This window comes from Chiloscyllium punctatum, chromosome 10, assembly GCF_047496795.1.
Source record: "Chiloscyllium punctatum isolate Juve2018m chromosome 10, sChiPun1.3, whole genome shotgun sequence".
In the NCBI taxonomy this organism is placed as follows: Eukaryota; Metazoa; Chordata; class Chondrichthyes; order Orectolobiformes; family Hemiscylliidae; genus Chiloscyllium; species Chiloscyllium punctatum.
In genome coordinates, this window is record NC_092748.1 from 19,066,190 (window position 1) to 19,080,680 (window position 14,491).

The 14,491-nt window shown below is 35.9% G+C and overlaps 1 protein-coding gene across 13 annotated transcripts in view; it reads left to right on the plus strand.

The window, feature by feature from the left end:
* Positions 1-14,491, plus strand: part of LOC140481931 (zinc finger protein Helios-like) — a 239,411-nt gene that overhangs the window by 138,337 nt on the left and 86,583 nt on the right. For 9 of the 13 annotated variants that reach the window (XM_072578632.1, XM_072578625.1, XM_072578624.1 and 6 more), the window contains 2 exons: positions 41-145; positions 7,793-8,056. In XM_072578632.1, coding sequence (XP_072434733.1) covers positions 41-145; positions 7,793-8,056 — 369 coding nt within the window. The remainder of the gene's footprint in view (positions 1-40; positions 146-7,792; positions 8,057-14,491) is intronic. The other 4 variants (XM_072578629.1, XM_072578634.1, XM_072578637.1 and 1 more) reach the window with 2 other exon arrangements.

Sequence of the window (14,491 nt, forward strand, 5' to 3'; positions counted from 1 at the left end):
ATTCAGTAATTTGACTACTATTGTGTTTGTTAATCGACAGGATTCAAATGTGGAGCAAACTGTGTGGAGCGTGCACATTCTTCCTGTGTCAGTGTGAATTTCATCCCGGTGCTCCAATTTCCTCCCACAGTCCAAAGACGTGCAGGTTAGGTGGATTAGCCATGATAAATTGTTCATAGAGTCCAGGATGTATATATAAGTGTATTAGCCATGGGAAATGCAGGATTACAGGAATTGGGTAGAAAGGTGGATTTAGGCAGGATGCTCTTCGGAGAATTGGTATGGACTCAATGGACCAAAGGCCTGGTTCCACACTGCAGGGATACTATGAGATTATCCAGTTGGAGTTTGTTTCCTCTTCTGGGCACCAGACTTTAAGAAGGATGCTAGAGGCCTTAGAGAGTGTGCAGGGAATATTTGTTAGGATGATACCAGGCACATGGAACAATAATTGCCTGAAGTGACTGGAGAAACTGGCATAATTCTTCTAAACTAAGAAGATATTCAGGTGGGATTTAATGAGGTTGTTCAAAATTATGTAGAATTTATGTGGTGTAAATAAGGAGAAGGTTTTTTGTGACAGAAATGTCAGTAATTATCAGACATACCTTCAAGGTAATTATTATTGAGGAAAGTACTTTTCCCCTATGTTATTATGATCCAGGATGTATTGCTTGAAGCAGTGTCAGAAGCAAATTCAGTAATAATTTGCAAAATGGAATCAAACTCATACTTGAAGGAGAAGAAATTGCAGGGCAGTGGAAGAAGGGGCAGGGGAGTGGTACTAGTTGGGTGTCTCATTCAAAAAAGCAGAACAGGCACAATGGGTTGAGTATCCTGCCTCTATGTTGCATATTCAACGGTTGTTAAGTCTTAATGAGTGTAATCTTGACACTTGATTTTAGCAGCAAGTCAAATGAACAGAGGCATTTTTAAAAAAATTTTTTCTTATTGCTAATTAAAATGATAGTTTATGTCAATTTACCTTAGATTCTATGTCATTGCTAGCCTTTGAATGTAAGATTTTAGCTTTGCATTTTAAAACAAATCAGCAATTGACAAAAAAAAACAAATAATAAGCATCTCATTCCATACTCAAGTAAAATTGCATTGGGTATAGAATGATAAAAGTTGTGAAAAAACATTGAAATCTACATAGCTTTAGTGTAGTGTATTTTAAATATTTTGTACCTCAAAAATGATAAAGCTGTTTGAATAATTGTACTTAGTCCGGTTCTTAACTTGAGGTACCGCACCCCCAAAAACAAGTGGCATATTATCTTTTTCTTATCCAGTAACTGATTTAGAATGTTTGTTTTGACTTACTAAAGAATTGCTAGATAAATTTTATATTTCATATTTATGTATATTCGTAATCTTTTAACTGTTTGTTAGAGACGACATTTTCCAAGTCTTATTAGGTAGAAGTCAAATTTACATATATGTTACAAATAATGTGAAGTTAACATCTTCCAATATAAGTTCAGAAAAGTTTGAATTTTGTTCACATTTAAACATACCTTTGGTGGAAATCTTAATAAAGGGACATGCATTTATAGGATCAATTGTAATAAAGCAAATGGAAAGATTAACAAACTATTTTATGCAAGCATTATTAGAATATAGAATCTATAGAATTGTGGTTGTTGAAGCTTAGTCAATCACAGCATTTATGAGGAATGTAAAGTCTTGAAAAGAAAGGAAATAGCACTTAGTGAGAAAGAAATCAAGAATTGGACTAATTGTGAAGCCAACACTGCCCTAGGTTTATTTTTTGTGCTGATGTTTCCAAGTTTTATGAAATAAAATGATCAAATAAGTGCTGACATCATGCAAAATTAGATGGAAATTTGATGTTGTACTAAACTCGAACAGTAACTAATGCAAAAGTAATTTGGCTTGCAAATGGCTTTCAGATTGAAACAATGGATTTGGTAGTTTCTGATTAAATCCTATTAGTATACAGATTTTTGATAGGATTTTTCCAGTCACACAGTTTTTAGTACAAGTATGAAGGTTAGTGGAAATTTTCTTTGTGCAGTTTCCAGTTCAAAATGAGCACATAGGCTTTCATCTTTATTTCCTTTTTGATTTAAATCATTCAAAAGATTGCCTGCATATTATTGTTTGAATGAATGAACTGTTTTGTAAAGCATACTGTAGTTTTATGGCTAGTTTTAGAAACATTTCAGTCTTACCAGGGAGCCTGCTCAGATATAGTCAACTAGCTGGGATTTCTGAAGTGATTATCAAATTAAATTGTTGAAAGAAATCTCACTCAATAAGGTTAGCAGCATCAGCTGGAAGCATCACATATGGGTACAGTTAAACATGTTCATTCTTATTATAAATTAACATCAGAAAAACACTGTTTGCAATTATTCTGACCAGATTTTCTTTTCCACAAAATAATGTTTACAAAATGTCAAACAAACCGTTGAAAGTGAAGCTTTTCTTTGTTTTGTCATAACAATGATATATCGCCTTGGTTATGACGATTCTCCTTTTGATGATTAGTTAAGTGATTTTGCATTGTTTTTCTTTGTCATATTAATTCTGAAAACACATTTGAAATAAAGCCAGTTTACTAACTGTCTGGAGTGTTCATTCATTCAAAATGTTCAGTTTGTATCTTGGAAGTCCTGAAATAGGTTGATTTGGCATTTTAAAGTAGTCCAGCTTGAATTCAAGAACTGTGTTTTCTCGAAGTTAGATTTTGCCGGAAGAATTAATTGTCATTATTTATCAATTTGATGAAAAAAATAGGAATAGACTGTAAGGCCTATCAAGTCTGCCCCATCTAACCAACATTGCAACTGTCTATGCCATTGGCTTAGAGAAAATTATCTATTAAATAGACCAATTGAGAAAAACTTCAACTTATTTCGACTCCCGAAGAAATTGAGCAATTTTCGAAATGTGCAGAAGTCCTTGGTTCCTTATTATCATAACTGGGATTACCCTAAGTAAATAATTCATTATGAGGCTAAGGAGCTTGTTAGATTCCCAATGTTGCATTGAGGAAAAAAATCTTCAGGACTTCTATTTACAGATTTCAAAGGTCTGATTGATTTATTCTCAAAAGTTCCATAACTGTAATATATCCAATATGCTACACGTTTGAAAACCTCAAGCATGGGTTCCCTTAGGCAGCATTTGTCCAAAGTAAATAACACCAGTTCTTGACATCTGTCTGCAAAACTGAGAATTCTTGAAGGTTGATATCATCCTGGTTGCCCTTCTGTGTACAATTTCTAGGGCCTTGATATCTCTCTCTGTGTGGAGACCAAACTGAACAAATTTCTAACATGTCCATGATTGAAGTATCTTGCAACTAACTAGTTATTGCATTATTATGCATTTTGTTTTTGACAGTGCTAGTAATGCATCTTTTTACTCAAATTAGCATACTTAAATTCAACCACTTTTCAAACAAACTAGTTTTTTGCAGTAGAAAGATAGAATAGTGGATTTAAAGCAGGAGTCCTTAGATTATTGTTACTTCTGAAGACATTTCCATGAAACGCACCTTGGAGATTCAAAAGGATGGACAATTGCAATAAATGTTAAAGTGAGACAGAATTTAGTGACACTCACTTATTGCTGTGCACAAACCCAGTTTATCAATTTTAGGGAAAGAGGTTAACTTGGTCCTTACACATTCAATCATAAATATTTCCACTTTAAATGATTAGTTGTTGGTGACAAGTGCATGCTGTTTAAAGAGCTCTTTTCAAATATTGGCACATTGTTAGAAATCCAAATTGATTTGAATTAAACTTCTGTTTTCCTTTTGCTTCTTGGCTAAGTAAATTCTTATTACATTCTAATGTTAACAATACTACTGTCATTGAGAAAAAAGTGATCTGGTTTGAAAAGTTACCTGGCCTCCTGAAGCCTCTTTAATATTTGCTCCAAAATAGTTACACCTGCACTAAAGCATGTTTAAAGCTCAAATGCTACAAGACTACTTCCTCAAGACAAGAGCCTAACACCAAGTTTGATTTGGATCCTCATATCAACTTAAACTGAAACGATCTCATATTGATGTATTATTATTGGTCTATATTTCAAATTCACAGATGTATAAACATCCTAACGAAATGTTATTTACAACTAAAAGCCCTAGTTTACTTGACCTAACACAGTTTAAAAGGGAAAGAATATATTCTCTCATGAAAAATGATATTTAATGAACATTAAGTAATATCTTCTGCACACAACAGTGATTTGTCATGGATTTACTGATTACATTTTGTTCTGTATGATTAGATTATAATTGAACTTGTGTCTCGGTCCTATTGGAATTGGTTATCTAAGAAAAATCTCCAAACTATGCATCATACTTTCTGAATCTTCATCTTATTTTTAAAGTTCACTAAATGTGTCTGAAACGTGTCAAAGACCAATTCTGAAAACATATTTTAAAAGTTTGTTGACTTTCCTACTGAGATCCCAAACTTTTATTTAATCTTGAGTGGAAAAGGGTCATGCTGGAAGTGCACGACAGGTCAGGCAGCATCTGAGGTGTAGGAGAGTTGACGTTTTGGGCAGAAGCCCTTCATTCCTGGTTCCCAAAACATTAACTCTCCTGCTCTTTGGATGCTGCCTGACCTGAGCTTTTCCAGCACCACCCTTTTCGACTCTGACTGTCCAGCAGCTGCAGTCTTCATCTTCTCCTTTTTATTTAATCCTGTTGTATTTTTGACTCCGAGGAATTATTGTAATGTAGCAGCGCATATAAACGTAGATCTATGGGAGTTTATAGCACAAAAACAGTTCATTTAGCGTGGGATTGTACTATTGTTCATGTTCTGCACAGGCCTTTTCCTATCCTACTTATCTAAGCATCTGCAGGCCTTTTTATTTCTTTCTCATCCATGTGTACCCAGCTCACTGTTAAATGTATGTATGCTGTTCACCTCAAATATATTGCTATTAATGCATTTTGAACTGCAGTAACCTTTCCAAACACCCCTTTAATATACAAAAATAGAGATTGCTAGAAAAGCTCAGCAGTTTCTGATTTACAGCATCCAATGTTCTTTCGGCCTTTTTAATGTATTTTCTTTTCTTCCCCAGTTGAGAATCCATTGTTCTTATGACCCTGACCAGTAATTTTCTATTCCTATACACGTCATTGAACAATAAATGGTTGTCTTGCATACAGGAACCTGAAGCATCTTCTGTCTTAGCTTGCACTGTGATTCTGTTATGGGGTGGGGTGACTAGAGGGTGCAGGATGAGGGCAGAATGGTATGGCCTCAAATATCTTGAGTCCTTGCAGCTTGGCTGAAATTGAGAACTTAATGTACAGAATAGTTTGTTTTAATTTGCATGACTAGCTTTTTATGGTCGAGAATCAGTGTGAGGAAAAGAATTTGAACGATAAGTGCTGTGTATGCTGTACGCACACTAGCAGCGTCTGATATTGATGACTGTATTTGTACTGCTTTGGGAATAACTATGACTTTTAAAAATGTATGTTATTATTAATCCTATGCTGTTAATTTATGTTTGTGGTTTGAGTCACTTAGGACCAAAATAGAGATTGTGAAAGAAAGAGCATCTTATGCGATCTCAGAACATTGCAAGGCATTTTTTTGAAATATAACAATATAGAGGAACATGACAAGTAATGCACATAGCAAGATGAAATAAATAAATAAATACTTTATATTTATCCGATTAATCTCCTTTTTAATCATGTTATTTAAGGGTAGAAAATGGTGAGAGAATTTCCATGTTCTGCTTTGAACAATGCAGCAAATTTTATGTCCATCCTCAATGTAGTTCATTGTATTGCCCAACATATGACAACAATATTGAGTATCAGCCCAGAAAATGACTTCACATGCCTGCAGTGGGACTTCAACATGACCCATATTTAAGAATGCTACCATATAGCCAAAGCTGATACAGTGCCTGATCAAATGTACATTGAACATTTGAACATTCATTCCGAATATGTTCTTTTTTATTACTTTACCATAGACACTGGCAACTTTCATTCACTATTCTTTGACTTTAATTCTTCTATATTCCTCTGATTTGTGGAAGCAAGAACTAGTTAATCTTATGGAGAAAGCCTATTTAAAGTGAAGTTTAAAGTTTCAATAGCATTCTGAAGATTGAAAATAATATTATGGATTTCTTATGAACTTGGGAGAACTATGGATGGTCAATTAGTCTCCATTTCAAAATCAAACACTCTTTTGTAGTGATTTCTTGTATCTAATATAACAGTAATTAACTAATATAATAAGAAATTGTATCATAATTTCCACTTATTTCAATTGTATGGTTGAACTTGCAGTTCTTGGAACATAATCCAGCAGAAAAAAAACAGAAATTAGCCTTAACTTGTTTGACCTATCTCTTGCTCCAAAAGTTAAGTTTAATTCAGTGATTGGGAATTTGTGACACCACACTTTAATGTCTTTGTTGATGGTGATTATTACTTAACACCAAATTGTTTTGATTATGCGTGTATTTTATAAAATATTTGAAAATATAACAAAGCTTTGTGCTAGAAATTCTAGTTTATTACATTCTGTTTTATTTCTTTTCACTTTTATACTGAGGCTATATATGTTCAGATAATTAAGACCGAAAGTAATTTGTAATGGAATTATGGTTTCAGCAGTTGGAGAGGAAAGGACTATTGTTAGATGGTCATGTTACAGTACAGAAGGTTTTAGCTGTAACTTTCTAACCACAGTGTCTGCGGCATTGCTGTGCTTTGGAGCATTAGTACATTATATTGGGTGTGATGAAAGTTTGCATTTCCTCTTCTGAGATGCCTCTTTGCAGGATTGGGTATGCATCAGCCAATGCTAGTATGCTGCAGTATGCCTCCTTGTAATTGTCAGAAGATGGCATTAATGGAAAATTGAGTAAAATTTGCACTTCTGCTCAATATTCATTCTATAGCAGTTGAAAATTTGGCAAACATCTGAACTGGGAGAAAAAATGAGAATGATAATGGAATTGGATACTGTCAAAAACACCAGAATGGGCCTTTGGAACATTCTTTAGACTTTGTGGGTGGAAGATTTTTTTTGACCACTATAGAGTTAACAATTATATAAAGTCACTGAGCTAAATATTTGACTATTGTCTTTTCAGTTTGGAGAAAAATAAGTATTGCATTCAAAGGTGGTGAATATGAATTTTACTTTCATGTCACAAGATTTGTGATATTGATAAAGTGCAACGTGAACCTTATTTTCCAAACATAATTTTGATTTTGAAAAGTTATTCGATTTCTAAGATTCAAGTGGAATAAATAGCAGTTTATATACATTTCTTCAGTGGGATGAAACAAACATCTTTATCAGTCTTCAAGGGGGAAATGGGCTGGCTGCTTATGCTGCTGCAAATGCTCATAACATCACTCCAGAAGTCGCATTCCGCTGAGACATGCACCAAGAGCTGTCCCATATGGTGGGTGCAGGAAACTGTGCACCACACTTTCTACAAAAACAAATGGCTAGTGCTGCCTCCGTGACGTACAAGTGATAATAGGTTGCAGTACAGCAATTTAAGAAAAAACGCTGCTGTGACTGAATCAAATGACAGCATATTGTTACTAATAAGGTCTATTTGAAATATGTTGAACATGCTTCATCCATATGAAGTCTGTTTTCAACATTGTAGTTTTACAAATTGGCCATCAGTCAAGTATGGACAAGAGGAAGGACTGGTATAAGAAAAAAAATGTTTTTCTTTGATAACTAAGCTGACAGCAAGTAACCATGTTTTATTTTAAACATTTTTATTGGTTTTGTAGCAAACTCCATCAAGGTAGAGATGCATAGCGATGAAGATGATGGAAAAGTTCTTAATCAGGTGGACCGAGCCAGAAGCAAAGAGGCAATGAGTGCCATGGAGGAGTCTGTGGTGGAAAGCAACGGAATGACTGAAACCAACCCAGGGCTGGAGATACAAGCCGATGGAGGGATACGACTTCCGAATGGTAAACTGAAGTGTGACATCTGTGGGATGGTTTGCATTGGGCCCAATGTTCTAATGGTACATAAACGGAGCCACACTGGTAAGCAGTTAAAAGAAAAATTGATCGTACACTAGATAAGAAATGTGTACTTCGAAAAAAATCAAAGTTGTGGTCCACTTTAGATTTATTATTTTTACAATAGTTAAATTTTTTTTAATCACCAGTGTGGTGGAATAAATAATGTAGGAATTGTCAGTGAATAGGTTTATATAAGATTTTATAGTGCGCAAACTAAAGACATACTGATATAATTAAGATTGTTATCTATTGTCATTGCGCACTCTTAATGCTCCCATTGTAAAACAGCCAAAACCAAATTTGTTGCCTTGAAAATCACAACATTGGTATTTATCAATTAAAGGATGATGTAAAATCTGGAATACTTAGGTTAGAAATTTCATGATCAAATTGTTTTGCTCATTTGCAAAATACAGTTACAACTGCTGCTTATCTGTTAGACCTTTTAATGAATGCATTTGCATACTTTATTCAGAGGTTCTAGAGAAGTAATATTTGTAAATTATCAAAGTGTACTGAGACTAGTGCTTACACATTACAATGTTCATATTCTTGTTAGCCTTAAATATATAACATAATTAATTAGTTTCTCTAAACATTATGAAATAATAATGCATTTTTAAAAATGAAACAGCTGTGAGGGTTAGAAAGGTTTTGTGTTCCACTTGTAATTTACTTGTTATTTCACACTATATTAAATTCTGGGGAAATTATGCTTTCAATAATTAGCCTCACATAGACATTGTCATATGATAATTTTAAGCCCCTTTAAAAGATTGGGAACTTATCATATCCATCACGATCCCCAATATGGGAGAATGGACATTTTGGTAGTGATGCATTTGTCTTGTGAGCCTTTCCCAACATTGCATTATGGCTCATTATGGTGTACAACTACACCCATATTCCTGCAGTGTGGTAGAAAAGCACTGAATGTAGCCAGTCTATTTTTCCATTTAGTCTTTAATTTAGTAACCGTTAATACCCCTGTAAATATATGTAACTGATCAGTGCAAGTAATTTACAGTTATAGATTCTTGATTAATAATTTGATACCTGACAAAAATTAGCATTCAGTGGTTTCTATTTGCATAAGTAATAATAAGGGAGCATAGACTCATTAGCTAGATAGGAAGGTAGTTGGATGATATGTTTGCTTAATCCAAACATGTTGTCTTAAATTATCTTAATGTAAATTGGAGGAATAAGAGCAGAGGTAAGATCACTGGACTAGCAGCTTAGATACCTGGGCAAATGTGCTGGGGACAAGGGTTTGTCCCACTGCATTTCAATTCAGTTCATAAATCTTTACCTTGCCAATTTGACCTACATGTGACTTCAGACCCTCAGCAATTTGTTTGACTCTTAATTGCACATTGAAATGGCCTTTGAAAGGCACTCAATTAGATGTGTCACAAATGCTGGCCTTGCCAGTGACTATCTCATCCAATGGAAAAACAATAATTGATTTAAAGCAATGAAATAATGTGTGTAAAATTTCTCTTCTCCTTTCTTCACATCTTCCCCCTCCTAACCCAGTCTGAAACAGTACCCATTAACCCTAGTTATTTTATTATGTGAATAACAAGCCAGAAGATCCTTCATGATGGGACTTTTTGTGCAGAAATTTTGAAAACAATTGACAGTTTATTCTAGAACTTGAACTTCTGTCCCTGGTAAAGGAGTCTGTTTGGAAGAATTTGCTGTGACCAGCACTGGCTCTTCAACTGGAGCTGTCTTTACTCTTATCCCATTCCTTAAACTTTGGCTATGGGTACTTCGTATTATTTTCCAAATAGCTGGCTTTTTTTCAAATAATGTCAGCTCCAATACTTCATTAGCCACTTGCAAATAAACATTGTATTCCCAATAACTTTGTGTGAATAGAAAAAACTCTTCCTGTGTTTTTCTTTTCATCTACTGATAATTCTAGACTTGTGCCCCTTATCAATTCACCAATAAGCGTGAATAATCTTTCACTGTTCACCCTTAAAACCTTCATAATTTTGATAACATTAATTAAGTCCCTTTTAGTTATTCATAAACGTTCTTCAGTTGACATGCCAGTTTGATAAATATCAGCATCAATCAATAATGCAAGCCTTCATTTAGCATCCATTTAACAATCATTTCTATTTCCGTAAAAATCAAACTTCTGTTTAATTATGTCTGATTTCCCATTGTTCCTTCTGACTCAGGCGAGGCACATCATTCAGAATCTAGGTTTTTCCCTAAAAAGGAGAGGTAAAGTCAGAGTGATAATAATCATAATGCTTCAAGAGTGACATTTGCAGAGATAAAAAGTTATTTGATGTCAATTGGACACAATTTTCATACAGTATGAAGAGACTTGGATATACAAAAAGGGTTGTTAAAGCAAAAATGAGTTAATACAGGAAGAACAAATACAAACGAAAACAAAAATGGATGACTTTATGTTGGCACCATATGGTAAAATTGGGCCCAATGCCTTTAATATTCTACTCCCATTCTTCCACTGGGGTTACGTCGGTTTGACAGATATAATATTTTCCAAGAGTAAATGCATTTGGTAACTAGGTTTGGGAAAAATTGTTTTTTAATCTGACATGAACAACTTTTTATTCTTTTCTGACATGCCTTTAGAGATGAAATTTATTATTTACAGATTTTGTTGCAAATTTTCTAAAATGCATGTAACTTGACAGGGGCTACCTTAATGAATGGCTTTCTAATTATTTTCCATTGACTTAATAAGAACCTGACTGCAAATAATTTGCAAATCTTACAAGTTACACACTTCTAGGTTTAGTCTAAAATTCCTAGCTGAGAATATTATAGCATTGTCATTGATTTTAGTAGGTTAGATTTTGTTTTTTCTCAAATCTTGAAAATATCTGAGAAGCTCAGTAAAAAATAGTGAACATGAGACTGTTGATAGGTCTGAAAATGAGCAGCTGAGAACAGGATGCAGGTGACTTTGGAACTACAGCCTTTGTCCAGACTACGTTTTGACTGCATGCCTATTTTCATGGTGATGAGCATAGGAGTGTAGAAAAAAAATAGACTTGACTGATGTCATTTACTGAGACTAGTCTTTCCAAGATACACACTGTAGCTACAGATGGCAGGGAAATACTGTGCAAAGTCTTCAGTGACCAAGAGAAGTACAGAGAAATCACCCTGGCTCTCTGATGCACCTTTTGGATGCTGTCATCCAGGTTATGATAGCAAGTTCGAAAGCCTGTCCTTAGCACGTCAGGCAATTTCTTCATGAGCGTTGGGAAGGTTAATTAGGAGGTTAGTGCCAGGAATTTAAACTCTTGGATGTTGCTAATGAAGAAAAATTACCTTCACCTCATCAGAGTTGTCAAGCTAAGAATCTTTCTTCTCACCTCAATTACTCTCTTCCACTACACCTACCTGCACCACCTTCTGCATTTTACAATCATTCACAGTGCTGCCACTGTTCTTTTCATTCTCCTGCAATTACTATATTACACCACACCACTGTATTCTCCTGGTATATGCACACAATGTATACCTGCTACAGTCACCTCTGTTGCAACCCTCAATTTCTTATATCTCATATGAACTGTTCATGACAGATTCAATCTGTTAAACACATCACCAGCTTTATCATAAGCACACTCCTTTCTTCCTTGTGGCCGTGCACAACATGCAACAGGAGGCTGCTAACAATAATGCCAGGTGTCCCTATGCATCTTGTCTCTTGAAGAAGAAAATTTTGCTAACATTAAGGGCAGGGTAGATACATGGCCATGATGAGTGTTAACTGGAGGTTGCATTGGGAGTTTTCTATCGGCCTCTGAGTAGTTGCAGATATGTAGAGGAAAGGATAGCAAAGATAATTCTGGATAGGAGTGAGAGTAACAGGTAGTTGTTATGGGGGGCTTTAACTTCCCAAATATTGACTGGAAATACGATAATGCGAGTATTTTAGATGAGTCAGTTTTTGTCCAATGTGTACAGGAGGGTTTTCTGACACTATGTAGACAAGCCAACAAGGGGCGCGGTCACATTGGACTTGGTACTGGGTAATGAAACTGGCCAGGTGTTTGATTTGGAGGTAGATGAGCATTTTTGGTGATAGTGACCACAATTCGGTTGTGTTTACTTTAGTGATGGAAAGGGATAGGTATAAACTGCTGAGCAAGAGTTATTGCTAGTGGAAAAGCAATTATGATGTGATCAGGCAAAATTTAGGATGCATAAGATGGGGAGGAAACTGCAGGGGATTGGGTACAATTGAAATGTGGAGCTTGTTCCAGGAACAGCAACTGTTTCCTTGATAAGTATGTACCTGTCAGGCAGGGAGGAAGTTGTCAAGCGAGGGGAGCCGTGGTTTACTAAAGAAGTTGAATCTCTTGTCAAGAGGAAGAAGAAGGCTTATGTTAGGATGAGATGTGAAGGCTGAGTTAGGGTTCTTGAGAGTCACAAGTTAGCCAGGAAAGAACTAAAGCGAGAGCTAAGAAGAGCCAGGAGGGGACATGAGAAGTCATTGGCAGATAGGGTCAAGGAAAACCCTAAAGCTTTCTATAGGTATATCAGGAATAAAAGAATGACTAAGAAAGATTAGGGCCAATCCGGAAAGTGGTGGCAAGTTGTGCATGGAGTGCAAGGAGATAGGGGAAGTGCTAAATGAATATTTTTCATCAGTATTCACACTGGAAAAATACGATGTTGTCGAAAAGAATACTGAGATACAGGCTACTAGACTAGACCAGATTGCTGTTCACAAGGAGGAGGTATTAGCAATTCTGGAAAGTATGAAAGTAGATAAGTCCCCTAGGCTACATGGCGTTTGTCCTAGGATTCTCTGAGAAGCCAGGGAGGAGATTGCAGAGCCTTTGACTTTGATCTTTATGTCATCATTGTCGTCAGGAATAGTGCCAGAAGACTGGAGGATAGCAAATGTTGCCACCTTGTTCAAGAAGGAGAGAAGAGATAACCCTGGTAATTATAGACCAGTAACCCTTACTTTGGTTGTGGGTAAGGTGTTGGAAATGGTTATAAGAGAGAGGATTTATAATCATCTAGTGAGGAATAAGTTGATTAGGGATAGTCAACATGATTTTGTGAAGGATAGGTCATGCCTCACAAATCTCTATTAAGTTCTTTGAGATGGTGACCAAACAGGTGGATGAGGGTAGAGCGGTTGATGTGGTGTATGTGGATTTCACTCAGGTGTTTGAACAGGTTCCCCACAGTCGGCTATTACACAAATTACAGAGGCATGGGATTGAGGATGATTTTGCAGTTTGGATCAGAAATTGGCTCGCTGAAAGAAGACCGAGGGTGGTGGTCAATGAGAAATGTTCATCCTGGAGTTCAGTTACTGGTGCTGTACCACAAGGATCTGATTTGGGTCCACTTCTGTATGTCATTTTTATAAATGACCCAGATGAAGGTGTAGAAGGATGAATTAGTAAATTTGCTGATGACACTAAGGTCGATGGAGTTGTGGATAGTGCTGAAGGATGTTGCAGGTTACAGAGAGACATCGATAAGCTGCAGATCTGGACTGAGAGGTTGCAAATGGAGATTAATGTGGAAAAGTGAGGTGATTCACTTTGGAAGATGCAATAGGAATAAAGAGTACTGGGCTAATGGTAAGATGCTTGACAATGTAGATGAGCAGAGAGATCCCTGTGTCCATTCCTGAAAATTGCCACTCAGGTTGATAGCGTTGTTAAGAAAGCATACAGTGCATTAGCTTTTATTAGTGGAGGGATTGAATTTTGGAGTCATGAGGTCATGCTGCAGCTGTACAAAACTCTAGTGCAGCTACATTTGGTGTATTGGAGTACAGTTCTGGTCACCGCATTTTTGGAAGAATGTGGAAGCATTGGAAAGCATTTAGAGGAGATTTCTAGGATGTTGCCTGGTATGCAGGGAAGGTCTTATTAGAAAAGGCTGAGGGACTTGAGGCTGTTTTCATTCTCGAGAAGAAAGTTGAGAGGAGATTTAATTGAGACATGTAAGATGATCAGTGCATTATGGTGGACAGTGAGAGCCTTTTTCCTCGCATGGTGAGGGGTAGCATGAGGGGACATAGCTTTAAATTGTGGTGTGATAGATATAAGACAGATGTCTGAAGGGGTTTCTTTACTCAGAGTAGTAGGGGCCTACAACAATAGTAAATTCGCCAACTTTAATCGCATTTAAATGGTCATTGGATAAACATATGGATGAAGATGGAATAGTGTCAGATAGATAGGCTTCAGATTGTTTCCACAGGTTGGCACAATATCGAGGGCTGAAAGGCCTGTACTGTACTGTAATCTTCTATGTTCTCTGTTCTATTATGCCTGGCCTCTTCACAACATTTCCTTTTTTTCCATTTTCTCTTTTATTTCACACACTGCAAGTGCTCACATTTATTTATTCATCACTCTTTCTTCGAGTTAACTTTTTAATTTCAAATGTTGAAAATAAAGGACTCTTTTCTATTAG